This window comes from Micropterus salmoides, unplaced genomic scaffold, assembly GCF_014851395.1.
Source record: "Micropterus salmoides isolate LMB-PRFRI ecotype aquatic unplaced genomic scaffold, ASM1485139v1 Ms_hic_scaffold_14, whole genome shotgun sequence".
NCBI lineage: Eukaryota > Metazoa > Chordata > Actinopteri > Centrarchiformes > Centrarchidae > Micropterus > Micropterus salmoides.
The window spans coordinates 22,511,362-22,524,594 of NW_024040485.1; the positions used below are offsets into that span (position 1 = coordinate 22,511,362).

General features: G+C 38.4%; 1 protein-coding gene across 2 annotated transcripts; it reads right to left on the reverse strand.

Annotated features, from left to right (window-relative positions):
- Positions 1–2,557: 2,557 nt before the first annotated feature.
- LOC119902340 (complement factor H-like) lies at positions 2,558–11,559 on the reverse strand. Of its 2 annotated transcripts, XM_038718460.1 has the most exons (11): positions 11,399–11,559; positions 11,133–11,324; positions 9,958–10,137; positions 9,609–9,800; positions 8,035–8,133; positions 7,838–7,930; positions 7,715–7,732; positions 7,373–7,534; positions 7,123–7,287; positions 5,544–5,569; positions 2,558–2,658 (listed from the first exon to the last, which is right to left on the reverse strand). In XM_038718460.1, exons 1-11 carry the CDS (start codon positions 11,454–11,456, stop codon positions 2,647–2,649), a joined length of 1,197 nt encoding a protein of 398 aa, XP_038574388.1. In that variant the 5' UTR covers positions 11,457–11,559; the 3' UTR covers positions 2,558–2,646. The 2 variants fall into 2 exon arrangements, with proteins under 2 accessions (XP_038574388.1, XP_038574389.1); XM_038718461.1 differs by lacking the exon at positions 11,133–11,324 and having other exon boundaries at positions 11,399–11,545.
- Positions 11,560–13,233: the final 1,674 nt, after the last annotated feature.

The following is a 13,233-nucleotide window of genomic DNA, read 5'->3' on the forward strand; positions in this document are numbered from 1 at the left end:
GCCTCCTCCACGTCTCCTGATGTACTGGCCTGTCTCCTGGTAGCGCCTCTGTGCTCTGGACACTACGCTGACAGACACAGCAAACCTTCTTGCCACAGCTCGCATTGATGTGCCATCCTGGATGAGCTGCACTACCTGAGCCACTTGTGTGGGTTGTAGACTCCGTCTCATGCTACCACTAGAGTGAAAGCACAGCCAGCATTCAAAAGTGACCAAAACATCAGCCAGGAAGCATAGGAACTGAGAAAGTGGTCTGTGGTCACCATCTGCAGAACCACTCCTTTATTGGGGGTGTCTTTCTAATTGCCTATAATTTCCACCTGTTGTCTATTCAATTTGCACAACAGCATGTGAAATGGATTGTAAATCCGTGTTGCTTCCTAAGTGGACAGTTTGATTTCACAGGAGTGTGATTGACTTGGAGTTACAGGGGTTGGACAATGAAACTGAAACACCTGGTTTTAGACCACAATAATTTATTAGTATGGTGTAGGGCCTCCTTTTGCGGCCAATACAGCGTCAATTCGTCTTGGGAATGACATATACAAGTCCTGCACAGTGGTCAGAGGGATTTTAAGCCATTCTTCTTGCAGGATAGTGGCCAGGTCACGACGTGATGCTGGTGGAGGAAAATGTTTCCTGACTCGCTCCTCCAAAACACCCCAAAGTGGCTCAATAATATTTAGATCTGGTGACTGTGCAGGCCATGGGAGATGTTCAACTTCACTTTCATGTTCATCAAACCAATCTTTCACCAGTCTTGCTGTGTGTATTGGTGCATTGTCATCCTGATACACGGCACCTCCTTCAGGATACAATGTTTGAACCATTGGATGCACATGGTCCTCCAGAATGGTTCGGTAGTCCTTGGCAGTGACGCGCCCATCTAGCACAAGTATGGGGCCAAGGGAATGCCATGATATGGCAGCCCAAACCATCACTGATCCACCCCCATGCTTCACTCTGGGCATGCAACAGTCTGGGTGGTACGCTTCTTTGGGGCTTCTCCACACCGTAACTCTCCCGGATGTGGGGAAAACAGTAAAGGCGGACTCATCAGAGAACAATACATGTTTCACATTGTCCACATCCCAAGATTTGCGCTCCTTGCACCATTGAAACCGACGTTTGGCATTGGCACGAGGGACCAAAGGTTTGGCTATAGCAGCCCGGCCGTGTATATTGACCCTGTGGAGCTCCCGACGGACAGTTTTGGTGGAAACAGGAGAGTTGAGGTGCACATTTAATTCTGCCGTGATTTGGGCAGCCGTGGTTTTATGTTTTTTGGATACAATCCGGGTTAGCACCCGAACATCCCTTTCAGACAGCTTCCTCTTGCGTCCACAGTTAATCCTGTTGGATGTGGTTCGTCCTTCTTGGTGGTATGCTGACATTACCCTGGATACCGTGGCTCTTGATACATCACAAAGACTTGCTGTCTTGGTCACAGATGCGCCAGCAAGACATGCACCAACAATTTGTCCTCTTTTGAACTCTGGTATGTCACCCATAATGTTGTGTGCATTGCAATATTTTGAGCAAAACTGTGCTCTTACCCTGCTAATTGGACCTTCACAGTCTGCTCTTATTGGTTCAATGTGCAATTAATGAAGATTGGCCACCAGGCTGGTCCAATTTAGCCATGAAACCTCCCACACTAAAATGAGAGGCGTCTCAGTTTCATTGTCCAACCCCTGTCCATTGTGTTGTTTAAGTGTTCCCTTTATTTTTTTTTGAGCAGTGTACATAAAAAATGTATTGGCAAACTAAATACATACATACTCATAGGTTAATTTATAATACAAAGAATCACTGGTGAGTTAAACATATTGTAATTTGTGTACAGCCTGTATAAAATGTTTTGGGTTTGCAACTGTTTTTTAAACTAAGTACATATGAGCACAATGAGGACGCATTAGAAGTTGATGTATGTGTGCAAGAACCTTATTTTAAATGCAGCTGTTAAATCACATAGTGTGTTTTAAAAAAAACCCCAACTAAATAACCTTTTCATAGAGAAATAATCTGTTTTTAGTAATGAAGGAGTGGAAAAACAGTTAAAAGTTACCGTTGAATCCTGGAGTTGCTTTGCTGGTGGATTTTAGTTATATGGAAGTCACAGACATTTGAATTAATTAATGGATATTTAAATATCTGAAACGGTGGCAATGCTCTTTTTAAAACATTGTGTCATGATGAATAAAATTTAAAGATTTTTTTTTTTGAGTTATTAAGGCTGTGACAGACAGCCTGTACAGATGGTACTCCCCCTGGGAGTGCATACAGGGTCAGGATAAGCAGGTATGGATAAAGGATAGACAGATTACTTTTGGGGCATGACTTCAACACAAGAACTCAGCAGACACAAGGTTAGTCTTGAAATTCCAGTTGAATACTTTAATCAGGTAAGTCTTACAAGCAAGATAGTTTTGGAGCCTTGGGCATACAGACCAGACAGTTTGCTCCTACAGTATGTAGCCATCCATAGATCAATATGGTTTTTGAAAAACCCATCACAGTGCGTGATAGCCAGTATATTATAGTTAATATAATTTTGTTTCTCAAAAGTTTCCAGGCTGGCATTTGTTTTCAGTCGGTGGTGAGCATATCCAAAGGCAGCAGTATCTTCCCATTGGTGATCCAGTCTTAGCAAGTATTCTGGTTACAAGACAGAGGTTTAAGAAACACTTTCAGTTAAATGTAATGAACAACAAAGTTTTTTATATATATATATATATATATATATATATATATATATATATATATATATATATATATATATATATATATATATATATATATATATATATATATATATATAAATAAAATATGTGGAAAGTAAGAGCAACAGTGGTGCCAGTGGTAATCGGAGCACTGTCCAGAAGAGTGCAATCCTAGGAACAGCTAAGATACTGCGCAGAACCCACAATCTCCCAGGACCCAAGCTTGAGGATGACACATATCACCCCGGATGGGGTGAGAGGGGGATTTTATTTTTTATATATATATATATATATATATATATATATACACACACACACACACACACGTGCTGGTCATATAATTACAATATCATCAAAAAGTAGATTTATTTCAGTAATTCAATTCAAAAAGTGGAAAGTGTAACTTCTTATAATAAATATTAATTCATTCAAATGTTTATTTCATTTAATTGTGATGATTAAACCTGACAACTAATGAAAAACCCAAATTCAGTATCTCCGAAAATATGAATATTACGTAAGACCAATACAAAAAAAGGATTTTTAGAAATGTTGGCCAACTGAAAAGTATGAACATGTACAGCACTCAGTACTTAGTTGGGGCTCCTTTTGCCTGAATTACTGCAGCAATGCGGCGTGGCATGGAGTCGATCAGTCTGTGGCACTGCTCAGGTGTTATGAGAGCCCAGGTTGCTCTGATAGTGGCCTTCAGCTCTTCTGCATTGTTGGGTCTGGCGTATCGCATCTTCCTCTTCACAATACCCCATAGATTTTCTATAGGGTTAAGGTCAGGCGAGTTTGCTGGCCAATTAAGAACAGTGATACCATGGTCCTTAAACCAGGTACTGGTAGCTTTGGCACTGTGTGCAGGTGCCAAGTACTGTTGGAAAATGAAATCTGCATCTCCATAAAGTTGGTCAGCAGCAGGAAGCATGAAGTGCTGTAAAACTTCCTGGTAGACGGCTGCGTTGACCTTGGACCTCAGAAAAACCAGTGTACCAACACCAGCAGATGACATGGCACCCCAAACCATCACTGACTGTGGAAACTTTACACTGGCAATGTGGATTCTGTGCCTCTCCTCTCTTCCTCCAGACTCTGGGACCTTGATTTCCAAAGGAAATGCTAAATTTACTTTCATCAGAGAACATAACTTTGGACCACTCAGCAGCAGTCCAGTCCTTTTTGTCTTTAGCCCAGGCGAGACGCTTCTGACGCTGTGTCTTGTTCAAGAGTGGCTTGACACAAGGAATGCGACAGCTGAAACCCATGTCTTGCATACGTCTGTGCATGGTGGTTCTTAAAGCACTGACTCCAGCTGCAGTCCACTCTTTGTGAATCTCCCCCACATTTTTGAATGGGTTTTGTTTCACAATCCTCTCCAGGGTGCGGTTATCCCTATTGCTTGTACACTTTTTTCTACCACATCTTTTCTGTCCCTTCGCCTCTCTATTAATGTGCTTGGACACTCTGTGAACAGCCAGCCTCTTTAGCAATGACCTTTTGTGTCTGGCCCTCCTTGTGCAAGGTGTCAATGGTCGTCTTTAGGACAGGTCTTCCCCATCAACACAGTCTCACTCCCTACTCGTCAAATGTCTGACGCATGGTCAAGGCCCTTTGTCGTTGCTTTTTAAAGACTTGGGTAGCCCAAGTCTTTAAAATTGACGTTTATTGACGTTTACGGATCCACAGTCAAGTTAGCAACGCTTAGCAACAATAAATATGCAATATCCGGTTACACTTTCAAGATAAAACGTAACGTTTCGATACATTGCCATGTTGAAACGCGCATAATTAAAGTCGTGAAACGTTGCAGTTTCGTTAGGCACAGAAAGTACTTGGTTGGGTTTAGGCAACAAAACTACTTGGTTAAGGTTAGGAAAAGATCATGGTTTGGGTTAAAATAGCTATGTATGTCAATTAAGACTTAAGTTAACTAACGTTAATGTCAATTTACCTCACTCGCCTAAATAAAAACATTTAATGTTTTGTTTCGCACGGGACACAAACCCTGTTCTCCTGCTTCAAGGTCTGGGTTCTGGCCCTCTATCCACCCCAATCACCTTCTTACTTCGTCTTTTCTCTTAAATATCATACTTGCCTTTACCATCAAAAACTGACACAACAGGGCTTCCCTCAATACGTCGAACTATGACGTCAAAGGGATCCCTAGTGCGTCACAAACTGACAATTATGGCTCTTGACCAAGCGTCCATATGTGACGACTTGGGAGTGAGACCGGGTTGTCCCCATGATTGTGTAGCCTACAGAACTAGACTGAGAGTTTTGAGTTAATTAGCTGATTAGAGTGTGGCACCAGGTGTCACAATATTCTAATTTTCTGAGATACTGATTTTGGGGTTTTCATTAGTTGTCAGTTATAATCATCAAAATTAAAAGGAATGAACACTTGAAATATATCAGTCTGTGTGGAATGAACGTATACATTATACAAGTTTCACTTTTTTAATGGCATTACTGAAATAAATCAACTTTTTGACCAGCACCTGTATATGCACACTTATGCAACCAGGTTATTGTAAGGTTTTTATTTTTCAGTTTCAGTTTGTTTTTCTATTGAATTGTACACATTATAGGTCACATTAAAGGTGGAAAAAGTTCTGAAATGGTTTATCTTTGTCTCATTATTTTACATCATAAGAACCTGGCTTTTTAACAGGGGTGTGTAGACTTTTTCTATCCACCTATATGTGTAAATAAAAATAAAATACTAGTAGTGCTTCATGTGAGACATTTCAAGATGGAATAAACATCAAATACAGTGTTTCTTTAAAAAGTATAATCAGGAGTAAAACTCACCGTCTTTATCTGAAACTTGTTACAACCTGAAAACGATCAAAGAGGCACAGCTGTGATTACATGAAGCAGATTATTGACTTTTGATAGGGAGGTGAAGTCTGATTTACTAAATGTCTGCAGTTTTCTTTCTGTTTTATTGTATTGTTTTGTTCATTGAATTATCTGTAGAGGACCAGTACTTTTAAATCATAGTGCAGAAACCTATAGTGAATCAGCTATATAATATAATAATAATGAAAAATAATATAATACTGTAGCTGGACATGTTTCCCCTCGTCTTTCTTTTCTTTGGTGCAAAGTAAACAAAAAAATCTCAGCAGCCAACAAGCTTATTTTGCTACCTTTAGACAGAGCCAAGCTAGTTGCCCCCCCCCCCCCCGAATGAATATATATGACCGAATATTGTGCTAATCAGTTTTTGCAGATATCCTCTGGGACACACACACACACACACACAGCCTTGCGTTACTATCTTTGTGGGGACCCATCATTGACAATGCATTCCCTAGAACAGGGGTCGGCAACCCGCGGCTCCGGAGCCGCATGCGGCTCTTTCATCCTTATACTGCGGCTCCGAGTGGCTTGAGAAAATAAATTACTAAAAAAAACCTCGTGTTTGAAACATGGAATGCCATCCCCGACACCTACATGAACATGAAGAAATACGCCTTTGGAGTCCTGTCCATCTTCGGATCCACATATGTATGTGAGCAGCTATTCTCTACCATGAACTACATTAAAAACAAACACCGCTCACGCCTCACAGATGACAGCTTACGGTCCTGCGTAAAGATGAAAGTGACTTCGTACAGCCCCGATTTGCAGACGCTGTGCGCAGAGGTTCAGGAGCAGAAGTCCCATTAACCAGGTAAAATAAATATTTATGCAGATATTTTGCAAATATTTATTTTTCATTTTTTAGTGACACAGTGCTTTTTTTTTCTATTTATTTTTTAAATTCAGGTCAAGGCTCAGCTACATGCTCTGAAAGCCCAAAGGCGATACTATAAGGATGACGGCTCACGGCATTTTTTGCTTTTGTTTGCTACATGGATATTTTAAGTTCAGCTTTTTAATTTATTTGAAAGAGACATTCAGACATTGTTATTATTTTTTCAAGAATTCATTCAGCATGAAAGGGAAGTTGTTGTTGTTGTTTCTTTTAAATAAATGCGGGTTTTTTTCATTTTAGATGTCAAAAAGTATTTGCGGCTCCCAGTGTTTTCTTTTCCGTGGAAACCGAGTTCAAATTGCTCTTTCGGTGTTAAAGGTTGCCGACCCCTGCCCTAGAACATTACCCAGACCTTAACCATCACAACTACATCCTAACCTTAACCCTTAACCTAACCTTAATCTAATTCTAACTCTAACACTAAAACCAAGTCTTGACCCTCAAAAAGCCCTCAAGTCCAGCATTTTGGTCCCAACAAATCTTTTGGACCTCACAAGTATAGCGGTCTCCTGGTGTTTGGAATACACACACACTTTATCTTAGCTGCCAATGATTAGGGAAAACAACAAAACTGCTGTATTTGTTTAATGGCATATTTATATGTAATGAGCTCATAGTGATACTTACATCTGGTAAACGTCATTCTTCCATCAGCACAGCAGCCCACAGAATAATTATTAAACATCCAGAGATCCTTACATTTGAATGTCTCACTCTCACCATTTTTTAGAAATTTTACTCCAGCAGGTTCTAAGGCTGGATATTCATTTGTTTCCACAGAACAGAAGGTAGCTGCACAAAACAATAAAATAGAAAATGTGTTGTTATTTTCCCAGCCCACCTCTTTGATAGACCTTTAAAACTGACTTGTTTATACCTCTGCAGGTGGGTACTTCTGACCATGTGCCATCACTGTAACAAACCACTGCCGCTGGACCCACTTGTGTGTAAAAGGAACCGCACTGGTACGTTAAAAACATGTGACCAGTTTTTACAACATCACCATTAGGAACTGTGGGAGGTGTTCCACAGTTGCTGACTGAAATATAAAAAATAAAAAAGGTTTTATGGAAATAAATATTTTGAGCTGTCATAGAAAAGTTTACCACCTATAAATTTCACTCCACATTTTGATTTCCTCAGCCTCACTAATAAACCCAATCTATCCCCACATCACATTCTTCATTCATATCTCATACATGTAAAAAAAGTCCAGTACCTGGTATGGTTTCTTCACCTAAATGAAAATAAAGGAAAATACATTTTATATATTTTCTATAGAGACATTAAATAAATAGATATTGCAATTTATATTTAAAATAGATCAATAAACTATCTTCACCAGCAGGTTGTGTCCCCATTCCAGCAGATGAAGTATGTCCCCCACCTGTTCTTCCCCCAGTGGATACACCATGTCCAGTACCGGGTCTGATTCCTCCGCCGAAGTGGAAAAATAAATTAATTACAGTATATACATATTTTCTGGAGAGATTAGATAAATGGATACAGATTTATATTTAATACTGATCAATAACTTACCTCCACCCGCAGGTTGTGTCCCACTACCAGCAGATGCAGTGTGTCCCCCACCTGTTCCCACCACTGCTGAATCACCATGTCCAGTAAATGTTCTTGGTCCTGAGGGGGAAAACCCATTACATGAAAATAAAATAAAATATATTCCCTTTTAAGCATCACAAAAAGAGGGTTTTTTCTTTAAATGGAGCTCATTCCTTGGTCTCTGGACAAAATGTTTTGGTTATCTCTCTGTTGTTAATTACATAAACCTTTATTAACTGATGTGTCTTTACCACTTACAGGCATCATAAACAAGCTCTAAACACAACACTGACATTGTCACCATACAGTTAATAAGCTGATAACGGTGAGAGTGAATCTAAACAGTTAAAGGTGCCGTGTGGAGTTTTACCAACTAATTATTTTAATAAAAATTATTAGGTATGTGACTGCCACTATTTTTTAATTTGAAGATACTCATTCCTGACCATGGTTTCACTTTATTCAACTATACCAAGAAACGCAGCAACGTGCTAACAAAGGCAAAAAAGAAGAAAACTGTTAAACGCCAGTAAACATGGATGTAAACAATCCAGATTTCAAACTTAAAGCTAAAGTTTTAGGTGGAAGTTTGTTAGACCTCAAGGATACACACAATGCATTTTGGTGAGTAACACTGAATACAAACAGAAATGTTGTTTACAAACAAACTCTACAGGGCATCTTAAAATAGTGGGTCATAAAAAACAAAACACTGAGGAAAGTTGCTATAAATCTTTGTAGAACTGAGAGAAACTGTAGCTGGCTGATTCTCTGTGGGTTCTCTGAGTGACACCTTTCACAAATCTCTCATTTGATCTATTCCTTTAAGCTTTTTATAACACGATTGATCAGTGTTGTAAACCTGTCTTCTAGAAACAAAACTATAAACTGTGCCACCTACCAAACCTTCACACGAAGTCTCAAGGCCTGGCTTTTGAAAAGTCAGATGTGCAAACCTTTGTAATCTACAAAATATACATTGCTAATTTTGTTATTGTTGTTGCAGTGGCTAACTTGCTGCTAACTTGTCCCATGTCCTTTGCCTGTTACAAATGGTTAGCTTTACATGGCATTTTAACTAATGTGGTATGATCTTCTATAGCTTTGTCTTGCAACACTGTGCTTCATGGCTCATGTTTTAGTTGTAACTGCATCATTTAACATTTTATCAAGATCAACATTATGATTGTCGTATTGTCATATTGTTGTATAATTGTATTATTGTACTAATGTTTTGCTGTTTCCTGTTGCTCTGCATGGCTTGCACACTGTCTCGAGAATGTCTTGTTGTCCTCTGATTCCATTTTCACAACATTGCCAAAGGAGTGCGGTTGAATAGAAATAAATAAATAAATAAATGAAAATTAAATTACTTATTAGTTTTCCCAGGTAAGATTTGTAGTGAAATGCACCTGTTGCTGCAACATTCTTTAAATATTTTTAATATTTTGATTAGTTGCTTATTGTTAAATAAGCAGCTAACCAAAATAATAATCTAAATATTGATTCATTGTATTTTCATCACTGCATATCTCAGCACATTGTCCACTTACTGCACGGTGTGGCTTCAGTCCAGTTTCCAGCTATGCAAAGGATGGATTTTTTGCTGTCTGCTCCCTCTACAGTATATCCATCTTCACATTCATACTGCACTTCTGAATCTACAGCAAACACCTCCTGGTATCTCTGAAGAATGATGACTGCATGGGGGATTTTAGGAGGCTCATGGCATGACTGGCTACTTTCTGAAAATAAGAAAAAAAAAATCATGAATAGGCACTGGAAAGGGTAGTATTTATCAAGATGATGTAGCTGGTGACAAGGGTTTAAGATTTAGATACTAATATTATTCTGGTCCCTGTTTTTCACAGTTCACAGGAGTAACACATCTGACAGACTTACTCTCACAGACCGGCACAGAGCTCCATGTTCCATTCATGCAGTTGGATGTGGCAGTCTTGTTTTTGTGTTCATATCCTTTTTCACATGTTATCCTTATTTTATGTCCGTCCTCATACCAACCTTTTTGGTTTTCAGTGTATTTTGCATTGGGGACAGTTGGTGGAAGGCAGGCTTTTTCGTCTGATGAAAAAGACACTACAATCAACATTTTCAGACTTTTCAGAATAACTTTTATGAATGTATAACATTGATACTTTTTAAACATGAAATGAAATCTACTTCTCTCGACCCCTCTTCACAGGTTACAAAATGGGAATATTTCCTTTTCAGTTTTATTTGAATATCTGGAGGCATTAACAATATAGGGTATCAAAGGTTCAGAATTCAAAGTAAAGTGAATATACTTGAATGTTCCATAAATTTGTCGACATTGTAACTTCAATTACATAGTGTTATGGCAGAAAATTGTGTCCCCTTACATTTAATCTTTTATGTAGGATCTTTTAATATTATCATTATTATTACTATTAGTGTTATAGATATGTATTGTGTTTTTATCCTTAACCTTTCCTCTCTTATACTCCTTATGTTGGTCTGTCCACATTTACTAAGGTTTAGGTCAGAGCTGTGAGATTGTTTTGGTGTTTCCCTCTCTTGTTGTTCCTCTACTCTCATGGAATGTTCATTCAAGGCTGAGAGAGGATCTCTGTTCCCCAAAACATAGAAACCTAGACTGTATAAATGATGATGCATCCCCCAGCTGTGTATGTGTTTTAGTACTTCTTTGTTTATTCTCTTGTGTTAAATAAATTCTTCAAAGACAACGGTTGGTTGTAACTTGCTCAGCCCCTCACCAGGAATATAATTTCCAAGACATATGGCATTCAATTTCATATATATATATATATACATACATATGAAATTGAATGCCATATAATTGAAGTTACAATGTACAATGTATATATATATATATATGGAGGTATATAATTACTGCAATGTTCTTGTGATTATTCTGTTTTCATTAAATCTGTCTTCCTATTTTCATTTTATCTTTTATGTGTTGGTGATTGATAGAGTTATTCCTCAGGCATCGACAAAATTGCATGACCACCGTGAATTTAAAGGTTTCAAAGCAGCTTCAGACAACAAAGTAGAGATATTTATGAAACACTTACCTATGCACTGTGGTTTATGAAACCATGTGCCATTTCTACATGTGCTTGTCGCCCACCATCCCTCCACTGCTGGTTTATGTCCATAATCGCAGGAGTATGTGAGCGTGGTTTCATGAAAATAAGTGTGTTGTTCAGGGACAAGATAACCATACCTCAGGCTGGGAGCCGTACAAGGCTGTGCTGCACTTTGTGCTGAAATACGATGATAAACAAAAGTATATATACAAACATCTATTAACAAATTAAGACTAATTTAATATTCTTACCATGTAGCACCCCTGTAAACCAAACCAGGAGAAGAAATCCGAGATATCTCACGGACATTTTGTCAAGAATTGAATCAGCAAAACAAAGCAGAGCGAAGAGCCTAGTTCAGATCCAGACCAGTTAATAATTGTTGTGGGCATTTCCCCAAAGTGCTAAGAAGTTAAGAAAGAGTAAACATTGCGCTGAGCCAACACACAAATGTACAAAGAGACTTTGTGTGCTCTAGTCAGATCAGTCAATTTTTTGCAAATGTATCTTGGTCAAACGAGGTTCCTTACATATGTAAACCAAGTACACAGACCAATGTTATGCGTTAATGTTAAGCTGTCATTTCTTTTGCTGTCAGGATTTTTCCCACTTTGGTACACACCGCAGTACACACTGTGAACAAATCTAAGAGGAGGGTTATCAACATTCTACAAAACACTTGTTGGATATTGTTAATTTGTTTAAGAAAAGCCCAGCATAGTCAAGCATTTGACTTCTCAGATAATGTTTTCTACAAAACTCTATGTGACTGTTTACAGTCCAGATTTCAAGTTGATTGTCCAGACTGCTGTGATCAGAGGTCAGTATTATGACATGACCAAAACACAGTCAATGGCGTCATTTGTGTTGAAAAGTGGTGGGGACAGAAGGGCTCAGACTGGTGTTAGAAGATGTGACAGTGCACGATAACAAGACAGGAAGATTATAAACACTATTTTAGGGAAATATGGAATGCATAGAAATATGAGCCGAGGAACTGGGGGTCCTCCCCCAGAAAATTGGAGCATCACACACATGTTTTCCTGCATCTGGAGACATTTTCTGCTCCAATTTACGGTGGAAATGTCTTTATTTATACAAAGGGAAACAAAACAAAACATTCCGCTGGCAGGTGACAATTCATAAATATAAAAATATAACAGAATATAATGCTGTAATCAGCTGCAATTTTGGACAATGCACATTTGTTTCTTCTATATTTAAATTACATATTTTTCAAAACATTATTATTAATTATACATTTTTTACAAATGCTTTCAGAAAGTGACGGGGACAAAACCAGCCATTTCAAAATGTGGTGGGGAAATGTCCCCAGCATTCCCAGTGTAAATGACACCCATGTTTGTGGTCATGCAATTTGTCTTTGAGTTGCAGCTCAAACAACTATTGTGCGTCTGCTGGGTCCTAAGGTGCTTGGCATAGTTTCATTCAGTCCTAAAACTAGGCCTTTTTAATGGCGCATATTTTACAATAGGTAAAGTTTAGTAGGAAAGAATTTAGCTGCTTCAGTTTCATGGTCCTGGTATTATGGCTGCTGGTTTATGCTGTCATGGCTCACTAGGCACTTAAATAGAACAGATTATTAATGTTATTAGACTATGACCAGTCAAAATGTCTCAAGAGAGCTGCCTTTAAACTGAAACAGTCATAAATGCAATCTGTTAAGTGCGTAGATGGAATAAGATAATGCCTCTAAAAAACACATTTTGCGGTTAAAATTCAGTCAAATAACAGTATTAATTGGTCATTGTGTCTTTGTATCATTTCTAGCATTTCTAGTGGTGTGAGTCTATTGAAATTTGGTACAGATATCCATGGTCTCAGAGGATGACGCATAATAACCCTTTATGATCTCTTAACTTTTCAGGCCAAAATTTGTATTGGTTTGTGACCAAACTGTAAAACTAATGACATTCCCATGATTTGCTAATTAGTAATTGTCGTCATGCTAACACGCTAAACTAAGATGGGTAACATGGTAAACATCAGCATGTTTACACTGTCATTGTGAGCAGGCAAAGAATTTCACCAGATTATAAAGTTTGGAGTTGTCCTTGTTTTCTTG

What these genes read in the sequence shown, in the direction of transcription:
- LOC119902340 (XM_038718460.1), bottom strand. Translation starts at nt 11,456, where the DNA reads ATGTCCGTGAGATATCTCGGATTTCTTCTCCTGGTTTGGTTTACAGGG. An exon ending in GTTTACAGGGGTGCTACATG is followed by an intron (nt 11,325 to 11,398) that starts GTAAGAATATTA and finishes ATCGTATTTCAG; the next exon opens with CACAAAGTGCAGCACAGCCT. An exon ending in CTCTGTGCCGGTCTGTGAGA is followed by an intron (nt 9,801 to 9,957) that starts GTAAGTCTGTCA and finishes TCTTATTTTCAG; the next exon opens with AAAGTAGCCAGTCATGCCAT.